General features: G+C 34.7%; 1 protein-coding gene across 17 annotated transcripts in view; it reads left to right on the top strand.

Moving 5' to 3' along the window:
• Positions 1-23,917, top strand: part of ZNF438 (zinc finger protein 438) — a 152,912-nt gene that overhangs the window by 114,567 nt on the left and 14,428 nt on the right. For 16 of the 17 annotated variants that reach the window (XM_039839726.1, XM_039839725.1, XM_039839743.1 and 13 more), the window contains one exon: positions 11,819-11,887. In XM_039839726.1, coding sequence (XP_039695660.1) covers positions 11,819-11,887 — 69 coding nt within the window. Of the gene's footprint in view, positions 1-4,316; positions 4,376-11,818; positions 11,888-23,917 lie in introns of all 17 variants that reach the window. The other variant, XM_039839737.1, reaches the window with a different exon arrangement.

The following is a 23,917-nucleotide window of genomic DNA, read 5'->3' as shown; positions in this document are numbered from 1 at the left end:
TAGGATACACTCTGTAGATTTGATTAGAGTTATCAGTATGAACTCATGGTTTTTTATACACACACACAGATAAAAAGATATAGAAATACACAGATGTTTATATATGCATGGATTAGGATACCTACATATATTTCTAGCTCTGTCACTGAGAGGGCCTAGGAACAATGACACTCCTATTGAAACTGGCATACAAGTTTCCACGTATTGAAACTGGCATACACGTTCATGAGTAGATTTAATTCAATTCTAGTAGATTGTATAAGTGAAGATATGCCAAAAACCATACATTCAGTAAAGAGTATTATGATTTGGATTCCTCTCAGGAATTATCAAAATGAAAATCCAACTGTGTATATGTGTGTGTGTGTATGAGGCTATTTGCCATCCCATAATCTTTTTCAAAGATTCTTGAAGTAAAATGAATTCTGAAACAATTAGCTAATAAGATGAATTTTTCGATGATAACATATTTTAAGAATATAGTATTAGAATCCCATTTCAAAAGTTACTTGTGGTTATTTTTTTTTTAAGGCTTGGTGACTCAGAGCCTTATATTTATAAGATAGTTGAAACTCTTGAGGCTTTTAGTAATTGTGCATAGTGAACATATGCTTTGATTTTGTCAGACTGATCATTCAGGCAAATAACTTTTTCTTTGATCCTCATGCTATTTTTAACTGTGATATGTATCTTTTTTGATTGATTACATAATCTTTACTTAGGATCTGTTTTGCCCTTGAATATCTGTAAATCTTGCAATTCCTTTTGTTTAGGCTTATGTCTTTGAAAGTATATTTATCAAATACTTTTGGAAGACTTCTTCCCTCTGAGGCCCTGGGACTGATAGGAACAAGACAGACCAGGAACCTGCCCTAATAGAGTTTCGAGTCTGTCAGGGAAGATAGACATTACCTTAATATAAGTATGATCAGTGTTGGAAAAGGAGAATTAAACTGGGCAATAGGAACATAGACTAAAAGGGTCTAAACTAATTGGAGAGAGTAAGAAATATTGTTTCTTTAGACAATTTTTTTTGAGTTTTATGCTGATTTTGAAAATCCATCCTTAACTAAATGTATCTTACTAAGCAGCGTTTTGAGATAACATAGTGAAACAAGAATTTTAAGAAATTACATCTAATGTCTATCTTATTCATATAGGCATAATATACTAATTGCTTTTTATTGATAGATATTAGATGATGAATTTACGAGCCTCATGCATTTGATTTTGACAAAGTTATTTATTGAGACTATGGTCACTGTGAATTTGGGATGAGGAAAATACAAAAAGTGAGAAAAGACTACCATTTAGTGTGTTAATTACTACTTGAAAATCAAAATATTTATTTGTATTTCTTGAACAAAATGTGTTTTAAAGTAGATTCTAAGTAGGGTTTTTTTCTCACACTTTTAGAACAGTTATCTATTGTATTTAATTGAGAAATAGATGTCTGTGTACATTTGACCCTTGATCAATGCAGGGGCACTGACCCCCAGCAGTCAAACCTGCATATAATTTTTGACTCCCCAAAACTTCACTAATAGCCTACTGGTGAATGGAAACCTTATTGATAGCATAAACAGTCAATTAACATTATTTTGCATGTTACATATATACTGTATTCTGTTATGTTATAAAGTTATAAAGAAAATCATAAGAAAAATACATTTACAGTACTATATTATTTTTATCGATACTGTAAATTTATGTCATCTATTTACAAGATGAATCATCTGTCACTACTTACATTAATACTATCTTATGTAGTGCAAAACACTGTAGATGTTATACATATTACTAACAATAGACATCAAGAATGATAAGGTAACATGAAAAAGAAATTCGTATTTATTTACAGGTATAACAATTCATGCTTGATAATGAAGAAGCAGCACCATGATTGCTTTATGATAGCCTAGTGTAATTGATAACAATTGCTTCGTGGTAGTGAGAAAATCTCCAAAAATTTTTTCAATATATTTATTGAAAAATATCTGCAAATAAGTAGACCTACGCATTTCAAACCCATGGTGTTCAAAGGTCAGCTGTACACACAGACACACATACATACACACACAATGTACAAAGAAAAAGGGGAAGTTCCACCAGCCAAGTACCAAAGGTACTCAGTGATGACAAACTGATGTTTCTCTGTGAGAATACAGGTTTTTTTTAAGACAGATGGGATCAGAACACACCCACTCTCCCAGTTTGCTTCACTTGTTATTTCATGAACATCTTTCCCTGCCAGTGTTTGTTGAGAACCACCTGTCTTTCTAGATCTACTTCATTCTTCTTGCTCATATCATTGATAATGTTTTTAGTAATATATCCACAAGGTGAAATATTCAAAAGTTTTACAAAAGAGTACAGAGTGGAAAGGCAATCACCCTCCCAAAAGTGCCTCCCAATTTTCCTCTTTCCAGAAGCAGCCACCCTTAGCAGTTTCTTATCCTTTGAAATTATCCTTTTATTTTTATACGCCTTTACATAATTAGACTAAAATTGATCCCCCACCCAGTCATTTATAGAGAAACTGAATGTTTAGGTTATTTATAGCAACAACCAATTGATTTTGTAATATCAGTGTTGGAGATTGAAATGAAAAGATTTCCCATTAGTTTTCTTTCGGTTTGAGGATTTCTTGCTGTGTGATTGTTAGAGGATATAATCTGTAGGTGTACAATCTTTGCCATCATTTTAGATCCTTAAAATGTAACTGAATGTTCCCAAGAGAAGCCCCACAAGGCCCTGCATGCCCCAGAGCAGTGCCTGCCACCCACTCTCACGCCTGTCTGCTTATCTCACTGTCTGCGTTGTGAATACAGACCTAAGTCTTGGGGAGCCCAAGAATAAAAGGCCTTGATGCTTTAATCTCAAAGCTAATTGAGGAGTTTACAGCTAATCTCTGAGATGCCTACAGTTGTTTTAATCTGGAATCACTTGAGTTAATTTGATTCCCTCAACTCAGTTTTGATAGTGCCAGAGCTTGGGGAATGGGGGGGGTAGCTGAAGTGGCAGTTTGTCAAAGGAGACCAAAGGTGGGAGTGGGTACCAACCCCTACCTGAGCCAACTTGGAGCTCAGAAGATGTTATGTATTGAAGTACTTTTCCTGGGTTGTTTGTGGGCTGCTAATGTTATAAAGTAACCATATGAACAAAGATTACCTAGAAACCCCCTGCCTCTCTGATAAACTCACCAGAGAACATGGGGTGATATATGTTTTGGGAAAATAGAAAGTTGTCTGAGCAGCCCTAGGCTGGTGCTTCCTATTTATAGGCACTATTTACTTTTGTACAAATTATATTCCTCAAAAAATGCATAGAAGTTAAGTGTGTAATGCTATATAAGAAGATATTCCAGAGTAAAACATTATACAATTTCTTAATGCATCATTTTTTGTTATAGATATATGCATAGTATAAATATAGTATACTTTGTAAATATCCTTTAATTTCATTTTTTCATATACATGCTTAACTAAAGTCCATTGTGCTTCCAATAAAGATTAAAGATTTGCCTACTTAAAACATCATGAACAATTGTCATTTTTGCCTAAAGTTATGTTGTTTACAAGACCTCTGCTTCCTATTACTAGTATAATCACATTTACTTTTTTAAATTGTAGTAAAAAAACGCATAACATAAAATTTATTATCTTAACCATTTTTAAGTGTACAGTTCAGTAGTGTTAAGTATATTAACATGGTTGTGCAACCCATCTCTAGGACTTTTCATTTGTAAAACTGAAACTCTATACCCATAAAACCACAAATTCCTATTTCTCCCTCCCCCCAGCCCCTGGAAGCTACCATTCTACGATCTGTTTCTCTGAATTTGACTACTCTAGATACATCATATAAGTAGAATCACATAGTACCTGTCTTTTTGTGACTGGCTTATTTCACTTAGTATAATGTTCTCAAGGTTCACCATGTTGTAGCATGTGTCAAAATTCATTTTCTTTTTAAGGCTGAATAATATTTCATTGTGTGTATATACCACATTTTGTTTATCCACTCATCTGTCAGTGGATACTTGGGTTGCTTCTTGGGTATTGTAAATAGTGCTGCTGTATAGAACATGGTCGTGCATATATCTCTGAGATTTTGCCTTCATTTCTTTTGGATATATACCCAGAACTGGAGTTGCTGGATAATATGGTAGTTCTAGTTTTAATTTTCTTAGGAACCACCATACTGTTTTCTATAGCAGTTGCACCATTTATCATTCCCACCAACAGAGCATTAAGGTTCCAATTTCTCCACATCCTCATAGTTGTTATTTTCATTTTTTTTTTCTTTGATAATAGCCATCCTAATGGATGTGAGGTGATATCTCATCATGGTTTTGATTTGCATTTCCCTAATGGTAAGTGATATTGAGCTTCTTTTTTATGCTTTCTGACCATTTTTATATTATCTTTGGAGAACTGTTTATTCAAGTCCATTGTCCATTTTTTAATCAGGTTATTTGTTTTTTGTTGTTGAGTTGTAGGAGTTCTTTATATAGTCTGGATATTATTCCCGTATCAGATATATGATTTCACAAATATTTTCTACTATACCGTAGGTTGCCTTCTTACTCTGTTGATTGTTTCTTTTGATATGTAGAAGCTTTCTATTTTAATGTAGTACAATTTGTCTATTTTTAACTTTTGTTGCCTGTGCTTTTGGTTATATTAACCACATTTACATTTAATCTTTTGTGCTCCATTAATTTTTCTAAAATAAAGCAAAATGTAATGAAATATTCAAATAATTATAAAATCACTATTGCACAGACAAAGATGGCCACTGCCTCAACATGAATTCTTGGCTGCCAAACAGCACCATCGTGCACGAGCTTAAACAACTGTTTCATCAGCTAATGTGAAAATATACACATTTGGAGTACAAAAGGTAGTTTGAGATGTGGATCTATAAAGTGTAAAGAAATAGATGGTAGGAACACAGTTAAATACATGAAAATAGAGGATCAAGAAAGCCCTCCTAATCATATCATTTTAATTGGAATCCCTGTGTATCCACAGTAAACCATGTGGAAACCTTTGCAATAAAAAACGGCCCTCTACTGCCTTCTACATTATTTTTTATCATCTTTCCAGTGTGGTGCTCCTCATAGTCAGTTTACTCCTTAAACAAAGAGAGGCAATTAGAAATTTTTATTCTAAGATTAAGTCTCAAATTTAGAGAAATAAAAGATGCTTTTAAAGTATATTTCAGCTTAAATTTTAGTAAACTGTTATAATTTATATAACATTTATAACTATAAATGTCGACTAGCAACATTTTCCTTTAACAACTAGTAAATAGAGGTTATCGAGACTATCAGCATTGTACAGAAAGTCCTATAGTATCTTTTCTAACTGCAAGAAAGTACATGAAGAACTAGTTCTTAAATGGGTTTCTGTATCTTCTGAGATATTAAAAGAAACTGGAATTTAAGTATTTTTTTCACATGCCATTTCTCCTTTTAAAATAATGTTACCATTGTACCTTTTTCCCTCCCACTTCCTTTTTCTTTCTTTGTGACTGCTACTTATTCTTCTTTCCCCTGCTCATTAGTTGCACACAGATGTTGCTATTCCTTTTCCTTGCCTAATTTTCCTTCCCACCCACCTAAACTCATCAGTCACTATCCTCAGCCTTCATCTCCGCTAGTAAGGATTGAAAGGAGCCCAATAGTCTGTGTGGGTATCAATCCAGTTCGAGGGCATTAGAGGACACACATGGCAAATACTCTTCAAGTGCCTTACCTTCTAAACGCCTAAAATAGTTTGGGTATTGGAAACTTCAGCAGAAAAAGAAGTTACTGGGATATTCCCTGCTCCTTCATTTTCATTTAGGTTTAAATAAATTGCAGTAGTTATGAGTAAGTCCTCAGTCAACAAAATAGGAAAATATTGGAAACAAAACAAGTAAACACAGATATGACTCTTGCTCAGTAGTCTACTCTTGTGAAGTTTTTCCTTCTTAAATAAAACTTTGGAATACATACAGCACTTCCTGCAAAAAAAGATTTCAAGTATGCTTATTAAATTTTTTAGTTAAGTTTTAGGTAAGTGAAAACTCAGGTTTTTGAGTGGTTATGCTATTCTACTAGTCCTCTGGTGAATCATTTTGCTCTATGAGAGGATGCCATAATCTTATTTAGGAAGGTTTATTCGTTAAAAAAAGGTACCAAAATAAAGATAGCTAGGGTCACAGTGTTTAATTTAATAATATTACGATAATAACTACCGTAATTAGTTTCAGATTTGTCTTCCTTCCCAGAGGACAAGATTCTTTTAGTTTTTGATGCCTATTTAAAGCATGAGAATGACAGGAAAATTAATGTCATGACCTTTATAGCCTGTTTATGGTTTTGCCATGTCATACCCTAAAGGATTTAAAGAGTAGCATACATCTAAAATAAACCACTTAGTACAGACAAGTAAAAATTGGGTTAATTGGGTTCACCTGATCCTCAGCTGGTAGCACCTCAGTCAAGACACTTTTTTAGACAAAGGGTAACCATTTTTATACCATGAGATTAACTTTTAAACTATACTTACACATTCTGTAATGTCTTGAAAAGAAAAACATTTTAAAAGGCTAGTTTTTCAAATATGTAAAGCTTTTTTCCTCCTACTACTTTATCTGATTTGTCTTTTTCAATTAGGAAATCACTTTGTCTTTTCATTTTCATAGCAAGAACACACCGACACCAACTAAGGGGCCATGCTCTGTGACACTAATACCCACTTTGAGTAATGCTGGGGAACAGCACTATCTCTTGCAACTAACTCTTTCCCTTTTCTAGTCTGTAAGGACTTCTCATAAACAATCACCCTTCTAAATCCTTGAAATGTGAAACTTGGTTTTCATTTTATTGTCAGGGTTTTTATATTTCAACAATGAGCAGTATGTGTATATTCAACTAGAGTTGAGAAAAATATCTAGGCATGCTAAAATCTTTGCAGCTTTTGGATAGTTGATTGAAAAATTCCTGTAGCAATTTTTGCAAATAGTGGTTTTGAGGCACTTTCAGACATGGTTGAATAAATCAGTACAACTTCTCTGAATGACAATTCGGCAATATCCATAAAAATTTCAAATGGACCCAGAAATCTCTTCCTATAACTTTATCCTACAGATAGATTTGCACATGTTAGCAAAGATGTGTGTATAAGAATGCACACTGCAGCTTGTTAAGAGCAAAAGGTTGAGAACAATCTCATTATCAATTAGCAGGTGACTGGTTAATAAATTGTGGTTCCATGCAATGAAATACTATACAGACTCTAAAAGGAATCAGGAGGGTTCCATAAATGCTGGTATGGAGAGCTCTTAAAAATATATTAGTGAAAAAAGAGTAGCATGTATAATATACTCTAATTTGGGGAGAGGAGGTAGTGGGTAGAGCATGTATCTAAACATGTTAGTTGATAGCCACACAGATGACTACTTCTGATAGTATACCCACAAAAGTGCTAAGTGTTGTTGCCTCTGAGGAGGATAATTGAGGTTATGGAATGAGAGGGAGGCTTGCTCATTTTTATTTAGCTTTTTCCATGTTGGAGAGAATCATTTTATGGTAACCTAAGTGTTATACAAATGCTTTCAGAGACAGAATTTTTTTAAATGTAGGAAATGCCGAAAAGGTAAATCTGTGACTAGAGTGTTCCAGGGAAAAGATGAACGTTTGAATTGTTTTAAAAATCACCAGAATCATTATTAAGCAGCAGTTCACACACTCAAAGGAAAATGGAAAAATATAAAACATGGGTGAAGTAAGCAGGAATTTGAGCAAAGAAGTTTGTTAAAGCTAATTGATGGGATTTTAATTTAAAGCAGAATCTATAAAGTAGGAGAAAGCTAGAGATGGGAGCAGAGCTCAGAGAGAAATGGACTGTACTGGAAGTGTTGTAAATGGGTTAGAATGGAAGAGAGGTAGGCGGTAGAAACTTGAGTTTGTTCCAGGTCCACTGACTGGTCTATGGTGATGAAACCAAAACTCTTTGGCACTTGGCAGCAGGTAAGATTTAAGATAGAAAAGGAATGTGAGGAATCCAAAATGATCTTATATAAATTTGCTATAAACCCGCTAGGTTTAAAGATGATTGTGTGACAATGTGGATAAGAGAAGAGCAAGAACGGTGGAATCGTGATCATTTCAAAGTAACGAGTTAAGTCCAAACTTCACTGAAACTCTGGCAGCCAGACTGATTGAAGGGAGCAAAATAATGAACTTTCACGATCTGTATCTATATCATGGACTGGACATGTAAATGACAGCCTTTTAATTTTATCGTATTTATTGTACTGAGGCGTGTCATTTATTACCAAATGGTACAATTCTTTTTTGAAATGCTTTCATCTTCACCATGATTTTAATGTCACTGGCCTGACCAACTTCTTCATTCTTTTAGCATTAAGAAGCCAGGCTGGAAACTCTCCAAAGATGCTCTGTTTCATGTAGAAAGAACCAAATATTTTTCTTACATCTGTATCTTCTACATTTGAATAAATAAGAAATGGGAGGATTCCTGTTGGTTAAAACTTACCTAAAACTTGGGTCTTATTTGACTTAACTAAAATGCACTGGGGCCTTTTAACAGCAAAGCAGCATTGTCAACAACTTGGTCTCATAGATAATGTTGGAAATCATTGTTTCCCAGGAATAGACATCTAAAATAACATTGTATTTTAGAAGCCCCAAGCCTAATATTACAGAAGTTGAGGAAAATAGGACATTTTTTACATTTACCTGTTACAATTTTTAAGTCATTTTAGGAGAGTGGTTCAGTCCTTCTAAAAACACAAATAGGCAATCTGTAGAGATCAAAGAAAATTTATTACTGAAAAAAATTAACTTGATCAATTTTTGTCATTTTAAGTGGTAGACAAGTAAGCAGTGGCAAAATTAATGAGACATTCCTTCAGATTTCAGAAACACTATTTGTTAAAAAAAGTGATTCTGAATTTTAGAAAATGTCTATTGAAAATAAGATTTAACTGCTATGAAAAGCACTAAATGGAACTGTGCAAGTATTGTTAAATAATTTCTAGGACTCTTGTTTTTACAGGTTTATTGACATTTATTCAATAAACATTAAACCTTATATACAAAGTCACTTTTAAGTTCTGGAAATATAAAGATAAATATAGGATTGTCCCTGCCGTCAAGAAACTAACAAATTTAAGGGGAAAATGGACAGTTTAAATAGGTGCCACGTGCTAAGAGTCAGTCAGAGTATGTTGGAAGATAATGGGATAGATCAATAGAAAATTTTCTAATTGCCCAGGTAGATGTTGCAGAAGAGCTGAGTAGGAATTATACAGCAAGGTGGAAGAGAAAGCCATTCCATGAAGAATTGTGGAGACATGTGAGAGCCGGCCTCCCTGGCTGACGTCTAGGTGCACCTCTTAATAATATAGTGGTGATAACCATACCAGCCAGTGTGTGAAAGGCTTCATGTGCTGTGCAAAAGAGGTTGGGCTTTATCTTTTGGACACCAGGGAGCCACTGAAGAATTTGAACCATAGGAAAAACATGATTAGATTTGTATTAAAAAGATCCTTGTCTGTTGGGTAAAGATGATGATTGAACTCAACTGAAGCTCTAGAAGATAAACTTAAGGAATTTCTTCAGAAAGAGCAAAAGTAAAAGAGGTAAAGCATGGAGAATGTGTATGTGTGTGTGTGTGTGTGTGTGTGTGTGTGTGTGTGTGTGTGTGTGTATATATATATAAATATATATATATTCCCATTTCCAGGGAAGATAAATATCTGAATAATGAGAGTTCAGGGGAAAAAGAACAGAGTAAAGTAAATTAGGAAATCTCAGAAAAATAATTGGAGAAATTATTCCAGAATCTAAAATACAAGAATTTCCAGATTGAAAAGGTCCACTAAACACTTGACAAATGGATGAAATTAAGTTGAGACACTTTACTGTGAATTTTATAAACATTGTTTCCATAGAGAAAAAAATAAAAACAAATTGCATACAAAGGATCATGAGTGGCTTTGGATTTCTTAACTAGAAACCGGAAGACAGTGGAACAATGATTTTAAATTTCAACCTAGAATTCTATACTCAGAAAAGTTATTAAGCAAAATTTTTGTCGATTGAGAAATAGAGAAATAGAGATGAATCTCCATCCTTTACAGTGGGAATCAATAGATAACTGCCTAAAACCGAACAATCAAGAAGGAAGATTATGTGCATGTTATTGGTAGAAATGGAGGTATAAATCCTGTAAGAATCAGCTCTAAGAATTGAAAGTGCTTGTCTCTGGGGAAGATAAGATAAATAAGCTCTGGGGATCTAATGTACAACTTGGTGACTATAGTTAATAATACTGTGTTGCATTCTTGAAATTTGCTGAGTAGACCTGGAGTATTCTCACTGCAAAAAAAAAAAGAAAAAAAAACCACTATATGAAGTGATGGATATGTTCATTAATCTGATTGTGGTAATCATTTCACAAAGTATACATATGTCAAATCACATTTCGTACTTTAAATATATACAATTTTATTTGTCATTTAGACCTCAATAAACTTAAAATTTTTTAATTAAAAAAGGAAAGATTATGCTAACTGCATCACAAAGAATGGATTAGAAAGATATAAGACTGGAGACAGGGAAACAATCTAGAGGCTGTTCTAATACCAGCAAGCCCTGACTAAGGCAGTAATGGTGGGGATGGAACAGAGGCAAGAGCTTTAAAAAATATTTCAGAGGAGGAAGGAGCTAGATTTAGTTTGCATGTAGTCAAGTGGACATATGTAGTACCCAGAGAATATTTCATCCTGGAACCTGGGAATATAAATTTAGAGTTGTAGTTAGAGCCACTGGAAGAAATTTTTACTGAAAACCTGTGAAAGAAAAAAAATAAGGGTAAAGCTAGAACATATTTTCCCAACAGATTTTTATTTAGGTAGAAAAATGCTCTCCCAGTCATTATAACCTGTCTAGTTCAGCCATACATGTTAAGGAGCACATATATTTTTATGTGCATGTATTTTATGTGAGTAAATGATTAGGTCTTACATTTAGAAACGGTGTTTGTATTTCTAAGTATATTTTAGTATATTTTCTATGAAGCCTTATCAAAATATTTACTTGTATTTTTTCAAGGACTTTGTCTTATTTTTACATTCAAAAAATTTATTAGTATGAAACCTACGTTATAGACAATTCGAAAAACAGCTAAAATGAGGGGAAAACATCTGCAATTCTGTTACCAAACACAATGTCAATAAACATATTTTCTGTCATGTATTTTTCTGTGCATTTTTAATATAATTGTTATCCTCGTATGTATGTCATTTAGTATGTTCATCCGATGCATTATATCATCAGCATTTTCCATGTTGCTAAATAGTCTTCATAATCACATTTTAATGACTGAATTACATTTTATCAAATGATTATATTGCAATTATACTACCCTTGCCTATATTATTAAACATTTTAGTTATTCTTAAACAGAGTATGTTAAACATAATTATCAGGCCGCACATTTGGGGGAAGCTTCATTATACCTACTCGCACTTCTCTCTGACCCTACAAGGACAGAGATGCAGGTACTGTCTCTCAGTGTGTCATTGCTTCCCTTTCCAGGCTCACACCAGTACATTCAGTGAAATCCTGTCTGTATAAAAATGAGAATGAAATGAAAACATCAGTTTTTTAATAGTTCAGTCAATTCTTTATTACTCATACAGTTATAGACTTTTTAAAAGCTTATTTATATTTTTGTATGTATTAACATGGCATTTCAATTATTTCTAATTATTGCTTGTGCTTGGTTATTTTTAGGGAAGCTACTATTTCAAGTCAAATACGTTACAATGCAGAATTCTATATCGTTATCACCAAAAGATCAAGGTAAGATAAGCCATGCTGAGGATAATGGTTATGTGTATGTTATAGTTTTAATTGATATATTTAATGTCACTGTCCTCTAGCCATAAGGTGACTTATTTCTTGGAACTAAGAACAAAAATATATATATACGAAAGTTGATTTCCTTTGGTAAATTACTGAATGTAAATGGATTCCTGGGTTTAGGGACATTTCTCTTTTATGAGAGCTCCTCGAGAGTAGGGCCACCTCGTTCCACACAAAACTCACAGAGCCCATCCCATTAGCTGGCACTGATAGATGTCAAATGAAATTATGGAATATTGGCTTTAGTGTAACAGAATGACATGTTTTAATGAGAAGAACATTTACATGTGTGTATATATATTCATTTACATGCACGCGCACACACACAGCACACATGGAGAGAGATGCTATTTGCTTGTATATTTCTTTGAACTGTTTCTACCTGTACCCATCTAAAAAGAAACATTAGAAAAACCATTTCCCCTCCATATGATTTTTAAAAAGAAAATCATGATTTTTTAACAGGAGCTCCTGGACCTTTTTCAAGAAAACAGTTTACAGGTGGAGTTAGAGTCCTTTCCGAATAAAGAATAATTAAATTTTTGTCATTGTAAAGGGCAAATTCTAACCTTTAAGAGGAATTCAAGTCTTTCTCTTGCCCCTACATATTCTCTTCCACACAGAAGTTTTGATATGTGAGTGAGAAAAATAATGTCTTTAATCATTCAAGAATTGGACTTTCTAAATGTAAATTTTAGTGAACATAGTGAATTTGCTATAAAGAAACCTTAACTGGTGACAACAGTCTTTGATTTCTCTACCAAGAAAAAAAGATAATGTCATAGAGCATGGAATCTGGGTTTGAAACTCAGTTCTACCACAGAATTGCATAACCTTAGGTACATCACTTGACCTGAGCTTTCTCAACTATAAATCTATAAAATGAAGATAGTAAGTCCTACCCTATAGATTGTGTGGAAATTAAAGGAGATACTATATGTAAATCACTCAGAATATTGCTAATTGTATAGTAGGCACTTAGAAGATGATGGTGGCTGTTGTTCTTGATGGTTGTGACTTCATATCTGGGCTCGCTCTGTGTGTGGAGACTGATGCAGTGAGATGGACGTGGCTGTCTCCTGCTTGGAATGCCTACTGGCCTTAGCAGGCCAAGCATGACCCAAGGAAACCCATGGGAGGTGAACACAGAGGAGACTCCCTGGCTTGCTTCTCCTCCAGACACCTGGCCAAAGGGAGAGTAAGAGTCCTTGAGATTCATACATGACCCATCCCTGAACACTAGAGCAAGAAAAGATATGGGAATGATTAGGGAGGAAAGCAGACCCTATCTAGAAATAATAAGTATGCATTTCCTATGAGTATTTTCTGGTATATAGCCTTTGGAAGATTTCTGCAGTAGCAGGGGTTTGGAAGTTCGATATCCCAGCTGGTATTACCTTCCTCATTTGGGTAAGCATGGAGAAATGTGACTGGGTAGAGGAAAGACTGTTTATTGAACCAAGTTACAAGGAAGCTGGGCTCCTGTCCTACATCAGCCTCTAACCAGCTGTGGAACCTCAGACAAGTTATTTTGCCCCTCAGCCTTAGTTTCTCTATTAGTAAAGCCAATATTACTACACATTCTTTTCCAGCTCTAAAAGGTTATAAGTCTGTGTAACTAAGCAATGAGCTGCTTGGTTTCTGGCTTAATATAGGGAAGTTAAAAGCATATCACCACTCACACCTCTTGCCTATTTTGCTTCTCATTAAGTTTTTTTTAATTTTTGTGTCTACTTGCCTGAGCTATCGCATAAACTTAGTTATCTTCATTGACTTGGCCAGAGTATGAGCCACCTTCAAACCTAGCTAAGATTCATTAGCTCTAGTAAATTCTTCATCACTCTTTTCTAAGACAAAGGATACTTAAGCCCCCGACCCAGACTTTGACAGAGAAAGAGATATAATAGCTAAAAGACCTAGACAGGTGCCTTCAGGGTAATAGTCTCTCTACCTAACATTTTACATCCTTTGTTTTATTTAATCTAAACAATAAATTAGAAATAATCTTTATATTAAAGGTTCAGGGAAATTACATACTTTTACTAAGATCGCCAGCCATTAAGTGACTGAGTTAAGATTTGAACCTAGATCTATCAAAATCCAAAACTCACTATTTGTACCATGGCACACATGAATTTATAGAGAATATTTATAATCTATTTTTAGATCATCTCTCTTCTCTGATCAAATATATTGTGTTTAATTACATATATGAATGTTTAAAGCTATTTTAAACATAGTAGGCAGAAATTAGAATTTGTGTCATGGGAAATTATATCAGTAAGGAAAAATTGTATAATACACGCGAGGCCTAAGAATTACCTACGTATTCATTAATTTACTCATTTATCTATTCAGTCGCTTTCTCTGTGTCCTGGATTCCGCTAATATTTTTTAACAAAGAAAAATACTAGATTTTTAAATTATGATTTTGTTTGTATTTCTGTCATCAAATATAATCATTTTTGTGACATGAGACATTTGCTGGGTGTACGTCATTTATTAATTAAATGCTGATTGATTTTCTTAACAAACCATTGATGGCTATCTATAAATTATGCTACTTTTGAATTTCATACTTGTAAACAAACATGCACACATACTGTACACATTAACGTATGAAATTCAGGTAGGACGTTACCAGCAGAATTATGGGGCTTAAGAAAATCCACTGCATCACATACTATCTCTTAATAAAATGTCTAATAAAAATAAAAGCAGGTTTAATGTTCACCAAGGCAGTACTTACCAGGAGCTATGTCAGATGCTTTAAGGGATCCGAAGGTAAACCAGACAGAGCCTATGCTTCTACAAAAGAAAAATTCTATTAGAACAGCAGACATGTAAGTAATTAGAATAAAGCATGACAAACGCTGTATTAGAAGTGAGTATGATGTACTTTGAAATCCTAGATTCAAAGGACAGTTGGTTCAGCCAGAATTTTGAAGCTAATCAGGAAACACAAGAAAGAGATGACATGTGCTCAGGACATTAACACGTGTAGAAGTCAAACAGGTGAAATTTAGAGTACAAAGGATATGGGTTTGAAGCTAGAAGAGAACTAGAGGAAACTAATTAGAAAGTCTAGTGTCTTCTATTTAAATGTTTTATAATTTTGGATAAAGAGAATTAACATTGTGATATCACTCTATGATAATTTATACTATATTAAAAGCTTTCCATTATAATTTAGTGTCATCAGTATTCATTTCTGTGTGAAAGTATTCCTTATAGAATCTTCATAAGTTCATTAGAATTATTTTGTTAGAATAATCTCTCTTCTCATACATTCAGGATTTGGGGACTGGATTTATGGTTTTCCCATAACTTTTTTTTGTTTGACATTTTTAAATGATAAGCTAATAAAAATATAAAGACAGGTATTTTGTATTGGAAAACAGCAAATTGTAACAAATGATAAACCATGTTTTTGTTTTTTTTTGTAGGGAGTGGGGGGGAATGTATGAAAACAACATGATAAGGCCAAATACAGTTGTTATTAACTTCCACTTTAAATTTGTAGAAGGAAAGGCAAAACCACAGCAGTGATTGAAAATGTAAATGAACTTATTTTCTGAAAGATAAGAAAACACACAAGTGAGCAACTTTGCCAAACGCTTCTCTGACAGGGACAATTTTTGTTTTTTATGTGTTAGAAAGAAGTTCACTGTGGCTATGCCAATTAACGATTGAAGTTTATACCTTGGAGAAGGCAGAATGAATGTTTAAGTCCCCACACAGTAGGTTAAAACAAGCTCCAAGGTTCATTGGTCAGGAAAGAATCTTCGTTTAGATCCAGGGAGGGTCTGTTTTACTGGAGTCATTCAAAATTCTTAGTCATTTGCCAGCTTCCAATTCAGTTTTGCCATTTCTTAGGCAAGTCTGCTACAGGTCGACAGATCTAACACGTCTCAGCTCTGTCATAACATTAGTATTTTTTAAACAGTTTTCAAATTGTGAGCGCTATTTTTATTCAACAAGAGTAATAATAAATGGAGGTGAGAAAACAGCAGATGCTCTGAGGCAAGACACAGTGGTCGTAATAACCCCCTTCAGACCAATGCAGTTAACTAAATACATGCTGTACAACTACGAATTTTCAAAACCTGTGCATTATTTAACTGGTGAGCCTTAGCCATTACTGTCTATCACGTGACTTCAGATATGAATCTATAAAAAACAAAAAGCTGGATTTTGTGATTCAATTAAAATACTTTAAAAATAATTATGGCATAGCCTAAAAATATATTCTTATGTTTTATAGACATAAAAATATATATTGTATCTTACAGACAAACATTTTGGTAGTAGTGAACATAACACTTGAGAATGCAAGTAAGTAACATTTGGGGTAGCTAATTAATTGAATTTTTTTAACTTTAGAAAAATGATCTACTTAGTATCAGTTGGATTCTTTATAACTTCTTGATAAATTTTCTGTTTGGAGGAGGCTCTAAATCACCCTGGCATGTAGCAGGTTCTCAATACATATTAAATTTTGTTGAAAATGCTTTAAACTCTCAAACATTTGTAAAAAATCATATTACTTAGATGCCATGAAAATTAATTTTAATTTTTAGTAAAACACGAAGCTGGAGTTCTCAGGGCTGTGTGTTCATATAACAAATATTTATTGTCTTTGGGGAGGCAGGGAGCAAAGAGCAAAGGGGAAAAATGGAAACCAAACTAAGCTCTACTCTCCTATCGCCTAGTTCCATTAATAAAACTGATTGCCTGTCGAAGCAAGAGTTTACATTTTATGAGAATTCAACCTAAAAATGGTTCTTTATCATGTTCTCTAACTGTGGTTTCACTCTTTCAAACACGGTATTAAAGCTGTTTCTTATTTTTCCTTATTTTTCCTTCTCCTCCCCCTGCTTCTCTCCGCCTTCCCCTCGTCCCCTCTCTTCTCATTCCAGTGAAAAAACACTTAAGCTAAGAGCTGTCAGTTGAGCCCTGGTTATTCTTCTGCCCTTCTTTTGAGGCTCTGTGATCTTGGCTAAATCAGTGAGCTTCATTCCCTCCATCTTTCAAATGGGGATAATAATTCTCATCCTGAAACAGTCAGGCGAGGTAAGGTACATTCAGTTCTCCTCATTCACAATAGTTACCACAAACAGTAAATTAGCTAATACAAAAAAATTCTATAACTTTACCACAAACACTGAACTAGCTAACACTGAACCATTGCTCCTAGAAGAAATACAGGGTTAGGTTCCTATGAGCCTCTGGTCACAACACAACATTTTCATCAACACAGTACCTAGTGTTACATGTGTTTCTGTTTAAAGACAGCTTATTTAATATATATTGTTGATTCCTTAACATTGAACTTACAGACGCAGCATTATAACTCATGCTTGAACAAAGCTTATCTAACAGATGTATTTTTTCCATAAGGCACATTACAGTATTCTTATGCTTAGAAACACTGGACAGCATGGCACGCTATACCTGAGGGCTGTTTTAAACATTGAAATCGCCAATAAAAAGGAAAAAGATGTAGAAAATATGGCACTAAATAGACTGTGAAAAGGACACTTGTTTTTTTTTTATGAGAGCTGACACAAGGCACAGCACCGACCACTGCTGAGAACATGCACATCAGGTGAATCAAATTTTTTGCCTGTGCATATCTACAAATGACCGCGAAAATGCCAAAAGTATGGATCTGGGATTGCAAATCAATTTGAGCAAGCAGGTGAATTCGCATATAAATAATTTGTAAATAATGAGAATCAGCTATATATGAATGTACCTTGTAAACTCTTTTAAAGCACAATATAAATCTCAGAATAATTTGCAGAATAAAATTTATTTTGGGTAACATTTAACTCGGATACAACTTTATGCAAAGTTGATGTTATTAACGCCAAGTTAATAAAGTAATAAATACATTATTTGAAAGTGACCACAAGTTTTTAGCTCACTAAAGCTACAAAGACAGCTATTATTGCAAATTCTTTGGCTTTTTAGCCCTCACATTTAATGCACAGTAGCAAGGAGAACCACTGTAATTTGATGTTTTGCATTTAGTGGTTAACATGGCTTTGTGACCTCATTATTGAGGGAAAAAATTCCCTATGAAGTACCAAAATATTATGTTTCCAAATATGTGACATTCATATGGAAACGTTTTGATCTTAACTAGTAGTGCAAATGCCGTTCTTGGACTTTTGGTACCACTTTATGTTGCAGAGCAAGTACAAATTGACATTTTCAAGCTGGTTTTGGTTAACTCCTTAATGTTGGAAATTGGAACTTTCCGATGTAATATAACCTCTGCAAAATACTACTATGGATTATTAGTATGTTATGCTGTTGACAGAAGTACAAATGGAAAACACACACATACCTATAGAAATTTCCTTGTAGAACAAAATAGAAATGACCTGGGTGGCCTAAAAGACCTTTATACTGGAACTTATTTTCCTATTTTGAAATAAAATACTGGAGTTTGGAATATTCTTATGAGTATTTTTGTCATTTGAAAGTAGCCATATATCCACTGCTTAAAAAGCAGGCTACTAATCAGATAATCTACCTGGGTGTGTATCAGTGTCAGTGTGGCCATTTGGCAGCATTGTCTCTGAGAAACTCCAATTAACCATGTAAATATATTTCATACCATCACATCTCACTTTATTAGACCCCTGCTGCCTTTATATCATTAACATAAATGCAGGTGCAAATAGCATTTATGTACTTTGATAGAAAGCAGTTGGAGACATTTCACTGTGGGACACAACACTTTAAGATTGTGTACATCTGTTCAAATAATGTATCCAACCCAGTGACATGAGCACAAGGATGGAAACATCTGCCCCTGAGACCATTTGCCATATAGCAGATGCTTACATCTTTATTTATGCAGATGGTTGATGTGATGAGTTGAGCAGGGATAAAAGCAAAGAAGTTTGACAGGAGTATTTAGGATGTTATGCAAGCCAAAAATATAGGTTAGGCATATTATGTTTGTAAAAGCCTAATACTGAGAGGAATAGAAAGTAGTAAATCTGGTGATGCTTTTAATTGGGACGTTCTCTCTGTGTCTGTGTGGGTTTTTTCTGGGTGCTCTGATTTTCTCCCACAATAAAAATGTTATTCTTGTCTTCAGATTAATTGATACCCAAATCCTAAAAACATTCACAGAAATTCCACCATCCAACTTACACTAAGCAACTTATGATTATTTTGGTTTTGATCAAATAATTTAAAATATTTAATGCATTTTGTTAAAAGTTCTTTAAAAACAGTGCTCTATGTTTTAAAAAAATTACAGTATATACTACCAAGGGAATCTTGTGATGATACTTCTCAAAATTGGGGAGAAATTACAATTGTCATTAGCTTAAATATAATTTATAAGATATTCATGAATATAAATTCAAATTAAATAACAAATTTCTGAAGCATTACATTACATATTTATAAGATTTTTATCAAGCATTTTATTATTTAATCTGTATTTTAACATTTCCAACTAGTGTTATGTTAATTATAATTGATATTTTAATAAAAATTAAAGGATAAATTACCTTTAGGTACTTTATTTTCAAAACTCTGTCCTACGAATCTGCCGTTTTATATTCTCATAAGAAAACAAACGTGAAAGAAACAAAAACTTACCAATCAAATGAAAGACACTTCCATGTCTTATTTTCTATTCTCATTCACATACACAACAAAAATATCATAGAATCTCAAAAGAACTGGGACATTAGATTTCATCTAGTTCAGCAATTCTCAAACTTTTAGTTTTAGGACCTCTTAACACTGTTAAAATTACTGAGGACCCTAAAGAACATTTGTTTATGTCAGTTATATCTGTTCGTATTTACCGTATTTGAGATTAAAAACAAAAATTATATTTGTGAATTCATTTTAAAATAACAATAAATTCATGTTAAGTTCGTTCAGTTTATCATAAATAACATTATTTTATATAATTGGCTGTTTTTCAAAACAAAAAAATTAATGAAAAGACTAGCATTGACTTATGTGTTTTGTAAATATAAAGTCTGGCTTCATTGAAAATGGTTGGAGTCTCATATCTGGTCCTGCATTTAGTGTGTTGTGCTATGTTGTTTTTGTTAAAAAATTAGCTTTATACTAGCTGGGAAGGGAGGGAGTATTTTAACAGCCTTTTCAAATAATTGTGGATATTTTTCTTTGATACTATACCAAAACATGTCAGATAACTACAGCTGTCTTTAGTAAAGTCAGGTAAATTAAAGTTTAGTTGTAATGTGAAATTGGAAGCCACTTGTACTCTGTTACATTTTGGTCTGTCTTACACTCCAATGAGTCTTACCCATCCATGTAACATCAGGCATTGGTCATTTAGAAAACAGTTCACTGAGTTATGCAGGTCTTCTATACATACAGCAGGTATTTGAATAATGCTGTTTCATTCAACGTCCTTTTATTATTACATTGATGAGCAAAAAATTTTATTCCTGACCGAGGCCACTGCCTCTGTGGAATTGGCATGTTCTCCCCGGGGCTGTATGGATTTTCTCCCATGTCCCAAAGATGTGCATATGAGGTTAGTTGGCGTGTCTAAATTGTCCTAGTCTGAGTGTGGGTGCACCCTTAGATGGAAGAGTGTCCTGCCCCAGGTTGGGTCCCACCGTGCATCCTGAGCTGCCAGGACAGACTCTGGCCATCCAAGATTCTGAACTGGAATAAGCAGTTTGGAAAAGAATTCTCTTACTTGTTTTTATACATCTTTTTTAATGTATGACTAGCTCGCATTTATTTCTATGTTTAATATTAGAAATGTTTTGAGTCTTTATTGAGACGTTTGGTGATAATTTTATGATGAGATACATGCTGTAGGAACTTAATTCTTGTTTCTATCAATTACCTCGTGGTAAAACTATTTCATTATACATCATTTTGCTTAAAGTTCCAGTTCCCAAGAACCTGTGGACAACAGTAAGTGAGGTCTTACTGTATATCATTTTTTACAATAATTTAAAAATCATATTGTTAATGCAATCACCAGTCTCATTTGAAAAAGTCATTATTGGGAAGCTTCAGGCTCCTGGTGATGAATTCAAGTTTTCCAAAATTCTAATTGCTGCTTGAAAGAATGATATATCATCCGCAATGGTTACTTGTAATGAGTAGCTCCATTCGTTCATTTTTGAGAAAATGCTCACCCAATATTCAAGTCCAAATATGTTCTTTCAGCATGTCTTTTGGATGTTCTTTCAAGTACAAATGTTATTCCATAAGAAAAGGCAGCAGTTCAGCTTTGCAACTCAAACAATTGCACAAATGCTTTTTCCTCAAGGCAACTGGCACACTTCAGTATGCAGCAGAAGTGCCCTAAGAGTATGAACCATTTTATCACTCACAATTTTTAAAAAGCATATAAGGTTCAAGGTTTATTAAAATTTTGTACCACTTTTTTGTTCCGCTGAGAGGGTTTGGTGGTGGAGAATATGACTGCTTGAACAGTTTGCTGTCACTGCCTTAATTCAGGCTAAGGTGCCAGAGTAGTTTTACCCAGTTATCCCTTTGACCTCATCAGTGCAACACGTGCAAAAGTCAACGTAGTGGAAAAAACAAATGGCATCTAATTAGTAGGGAGAGTGTTGGGCCCTCCCAGGATTTGCAGACCACACTTTGAGAAACGATAATCCAGTGTAATCCTCTCTTTTTAAAGGGAGAAACTAAAGCCAGTAGGGATCCTTATCTTTCTCAAACTCGTTCTCATGTACATGGAAGAACCAAAGCTCCCTCTGTTCTCTTTCTTATATGTAATGCAATTTGTCTTGTTTTCCCTGAGGACCCGCCTCCCCCCGCCCCCCCGCCGCCACCAAAAAAGGGAGAATTCTCCAGATCCACAGTTTAGGCCCAGCACTGATATTTTGTCAAGTTTATTAAAGGGGGCAGGAGTCACCATATGAGGAATTTAGAATTTCTTTCAGCATTTTTAGACTTTTTCATTCAGTGCTAATGTTCTTCGATAACCTCAGTTTTAGAAGCAGGTAGCATGGGATTAGAAAATATCTAGGAAATTTATATTATTTCTAAAATTATAAAAGACCTTAGTAATGATTTTTTTCTTCTCTTTTGCTCATTATAAAAAACTTTAAGTCAGTACTTTAAAATTTCATTAAATTTATTGTGTAGTTGTTGCTTTAAAAAATACTCCTTTTTGGTGTAAGTCTTATTTGTTCACTAGACACTCTGCCACCCGTGCAGGGAGTCTGGCGTTTAACGCCTTGGGCATTTCGAAGCGAATCACTGTGTATGAATTCCGTGAACTACCTCTCCAGCAACTGTGCTAAATATTACTGTTGGAAAAAAGCTCGCTCTTTCTATCCTGACTGTTACACTCACTGATTGGAAAAAGTTAGTCAAAACAGTCTTTACTTTCTCAACATAGAGATGGATTATGTGACACTCACCAGCCATTGGAAGAGACACATAAACGGATAAATTGCGGAACAGCTTAGTAAGTTCTGTGTATTGGAAATGAAAAGAGAACAGCTATGGTAACAGACAGACCTGGGTTCAAATCTCACTCTCACCAGCTTTATGTCCTCACAAGAAATATTCAGTTTCTGCATCTGTGGACTGGAGATGTTCATTTCAAGAGCTGGTAGAGGATTAAGTGAGATAATATGTTAAGCACCCAGTCTGACCCCTGACTGAACCGAAGGACATTTTAGTACTTAATAATGGAATTTAAGGGTTTAGGGGGTTGAGGGAAGAATAGAAGTTGCTGAGTAGAGACAGGGAACATGTACACTACCTAGAATAACTTAAAGGAAGTAGAGTGGTAGTTTGAAGAGTAAAAAGAGCCCAAGGACTCTTACTGGTTTGGCTTTTATACTTTTGTATTTAGCAAAAGCAAAGGAGAGAATAAGACAGTACAGTCGAGAGTTAATAGCTCACTCATTTAGTAACTAACATATTGTGTTACTCCCATCTGCCAGACACTGATCTGGGAACTGAGGTACTCGTAGTGAACAAAACAAGCCCCTGCTTTCTTGGAGCTTACATTCTAGTGGGTGGAGGCAGGCAATGTAATCTCATTATAAAGGTAAGTGCCATGGAGGACAATTAAAGCAGAAAGAGAAAGCAGCAAGTGATTGCATGGCATGGGGCTGCACGGCTGCTTTTGGGTAAGATAGTCGGGGAACTCGCAGATGCTGTGGGCTGCCTAAGGCAGCATGAGGGGCCTGGAGAGAAGTGTGGGGCGCAGAGCAGGGTTAGAAGTGCTCTACTTTCTTATTCTAAGATGCACAATTTTTCGCATTTTAATGTTTTAGGACTTGAGGCAGATGAGTTGTATATTTAGAAAGAGTGCTTCTCCCTTTTTTCTCCCAGCCCAAAAAAGGTAAATTTATTATATTGTATAATTAAAGAAGAGAGTGTAGAAGTAGAAAGATGGGATAGTGAATGAGTTCCTACTTGGTAACCTCTCTTTTCTCCATGAAGTCTCAGTCACGTCAGGCTCTAAGAAAGTATGTACCATAGACTGGGTTATAAACAACAGAAATTCAATTCTCACAGTTCTGGAGGCTCAGAGTCCAAGGCCAGGGAGCCAACATGGTCACGTTCTGGTAAGAGCCCTCTTCTGGGTTACAGACTGCCATCTTCTCATGTCCTCACATGGCAGAAGAGGGCAAGAGAGCTCTCTGGGGTCCTTTTTCCACCCTCATGACCTAATTACCTGCCAAAGGCCCCGCCTTCTAATACCATTGCACTAGGAGGTTAAGATTCAGCATATGAATTTTGGGGGAACATAAACATTCAGTCCATTGCAAGGTTAATGCCGAGAATCATTGGCAAGAGAGAAGAGAGCCACGGGGGAAAGGTGGGGAAGGGAGAGTGCCTCGGGAAAGCCGTGGGGAGACCTGAGCTAGCCCCAGTGAAGAACTGAAGGGATTCTGTTAGAGATGAAGAACAGATTGTGGAATAGGTCTGCAGTTTGAGACTGGAACG

This window comes from Pteropus medius, unplaced genomic scaffold, assembly GCF_902729225.1.
Source record: "Pteropus medius unplaced genomic scaffold, Ma_sr-lr_union100, whole genome shotgun sequence".
NCBI lineage: Eukaryota > Metazoa > Chordata > Mammalia > Chiroptera > Pteropodidae > Pteropus > Pteropus medius.
Note: the sequence above shows the minus strand (reverse complement) of the source record. Positions and strands in the feature narration are given on the sequence as shown.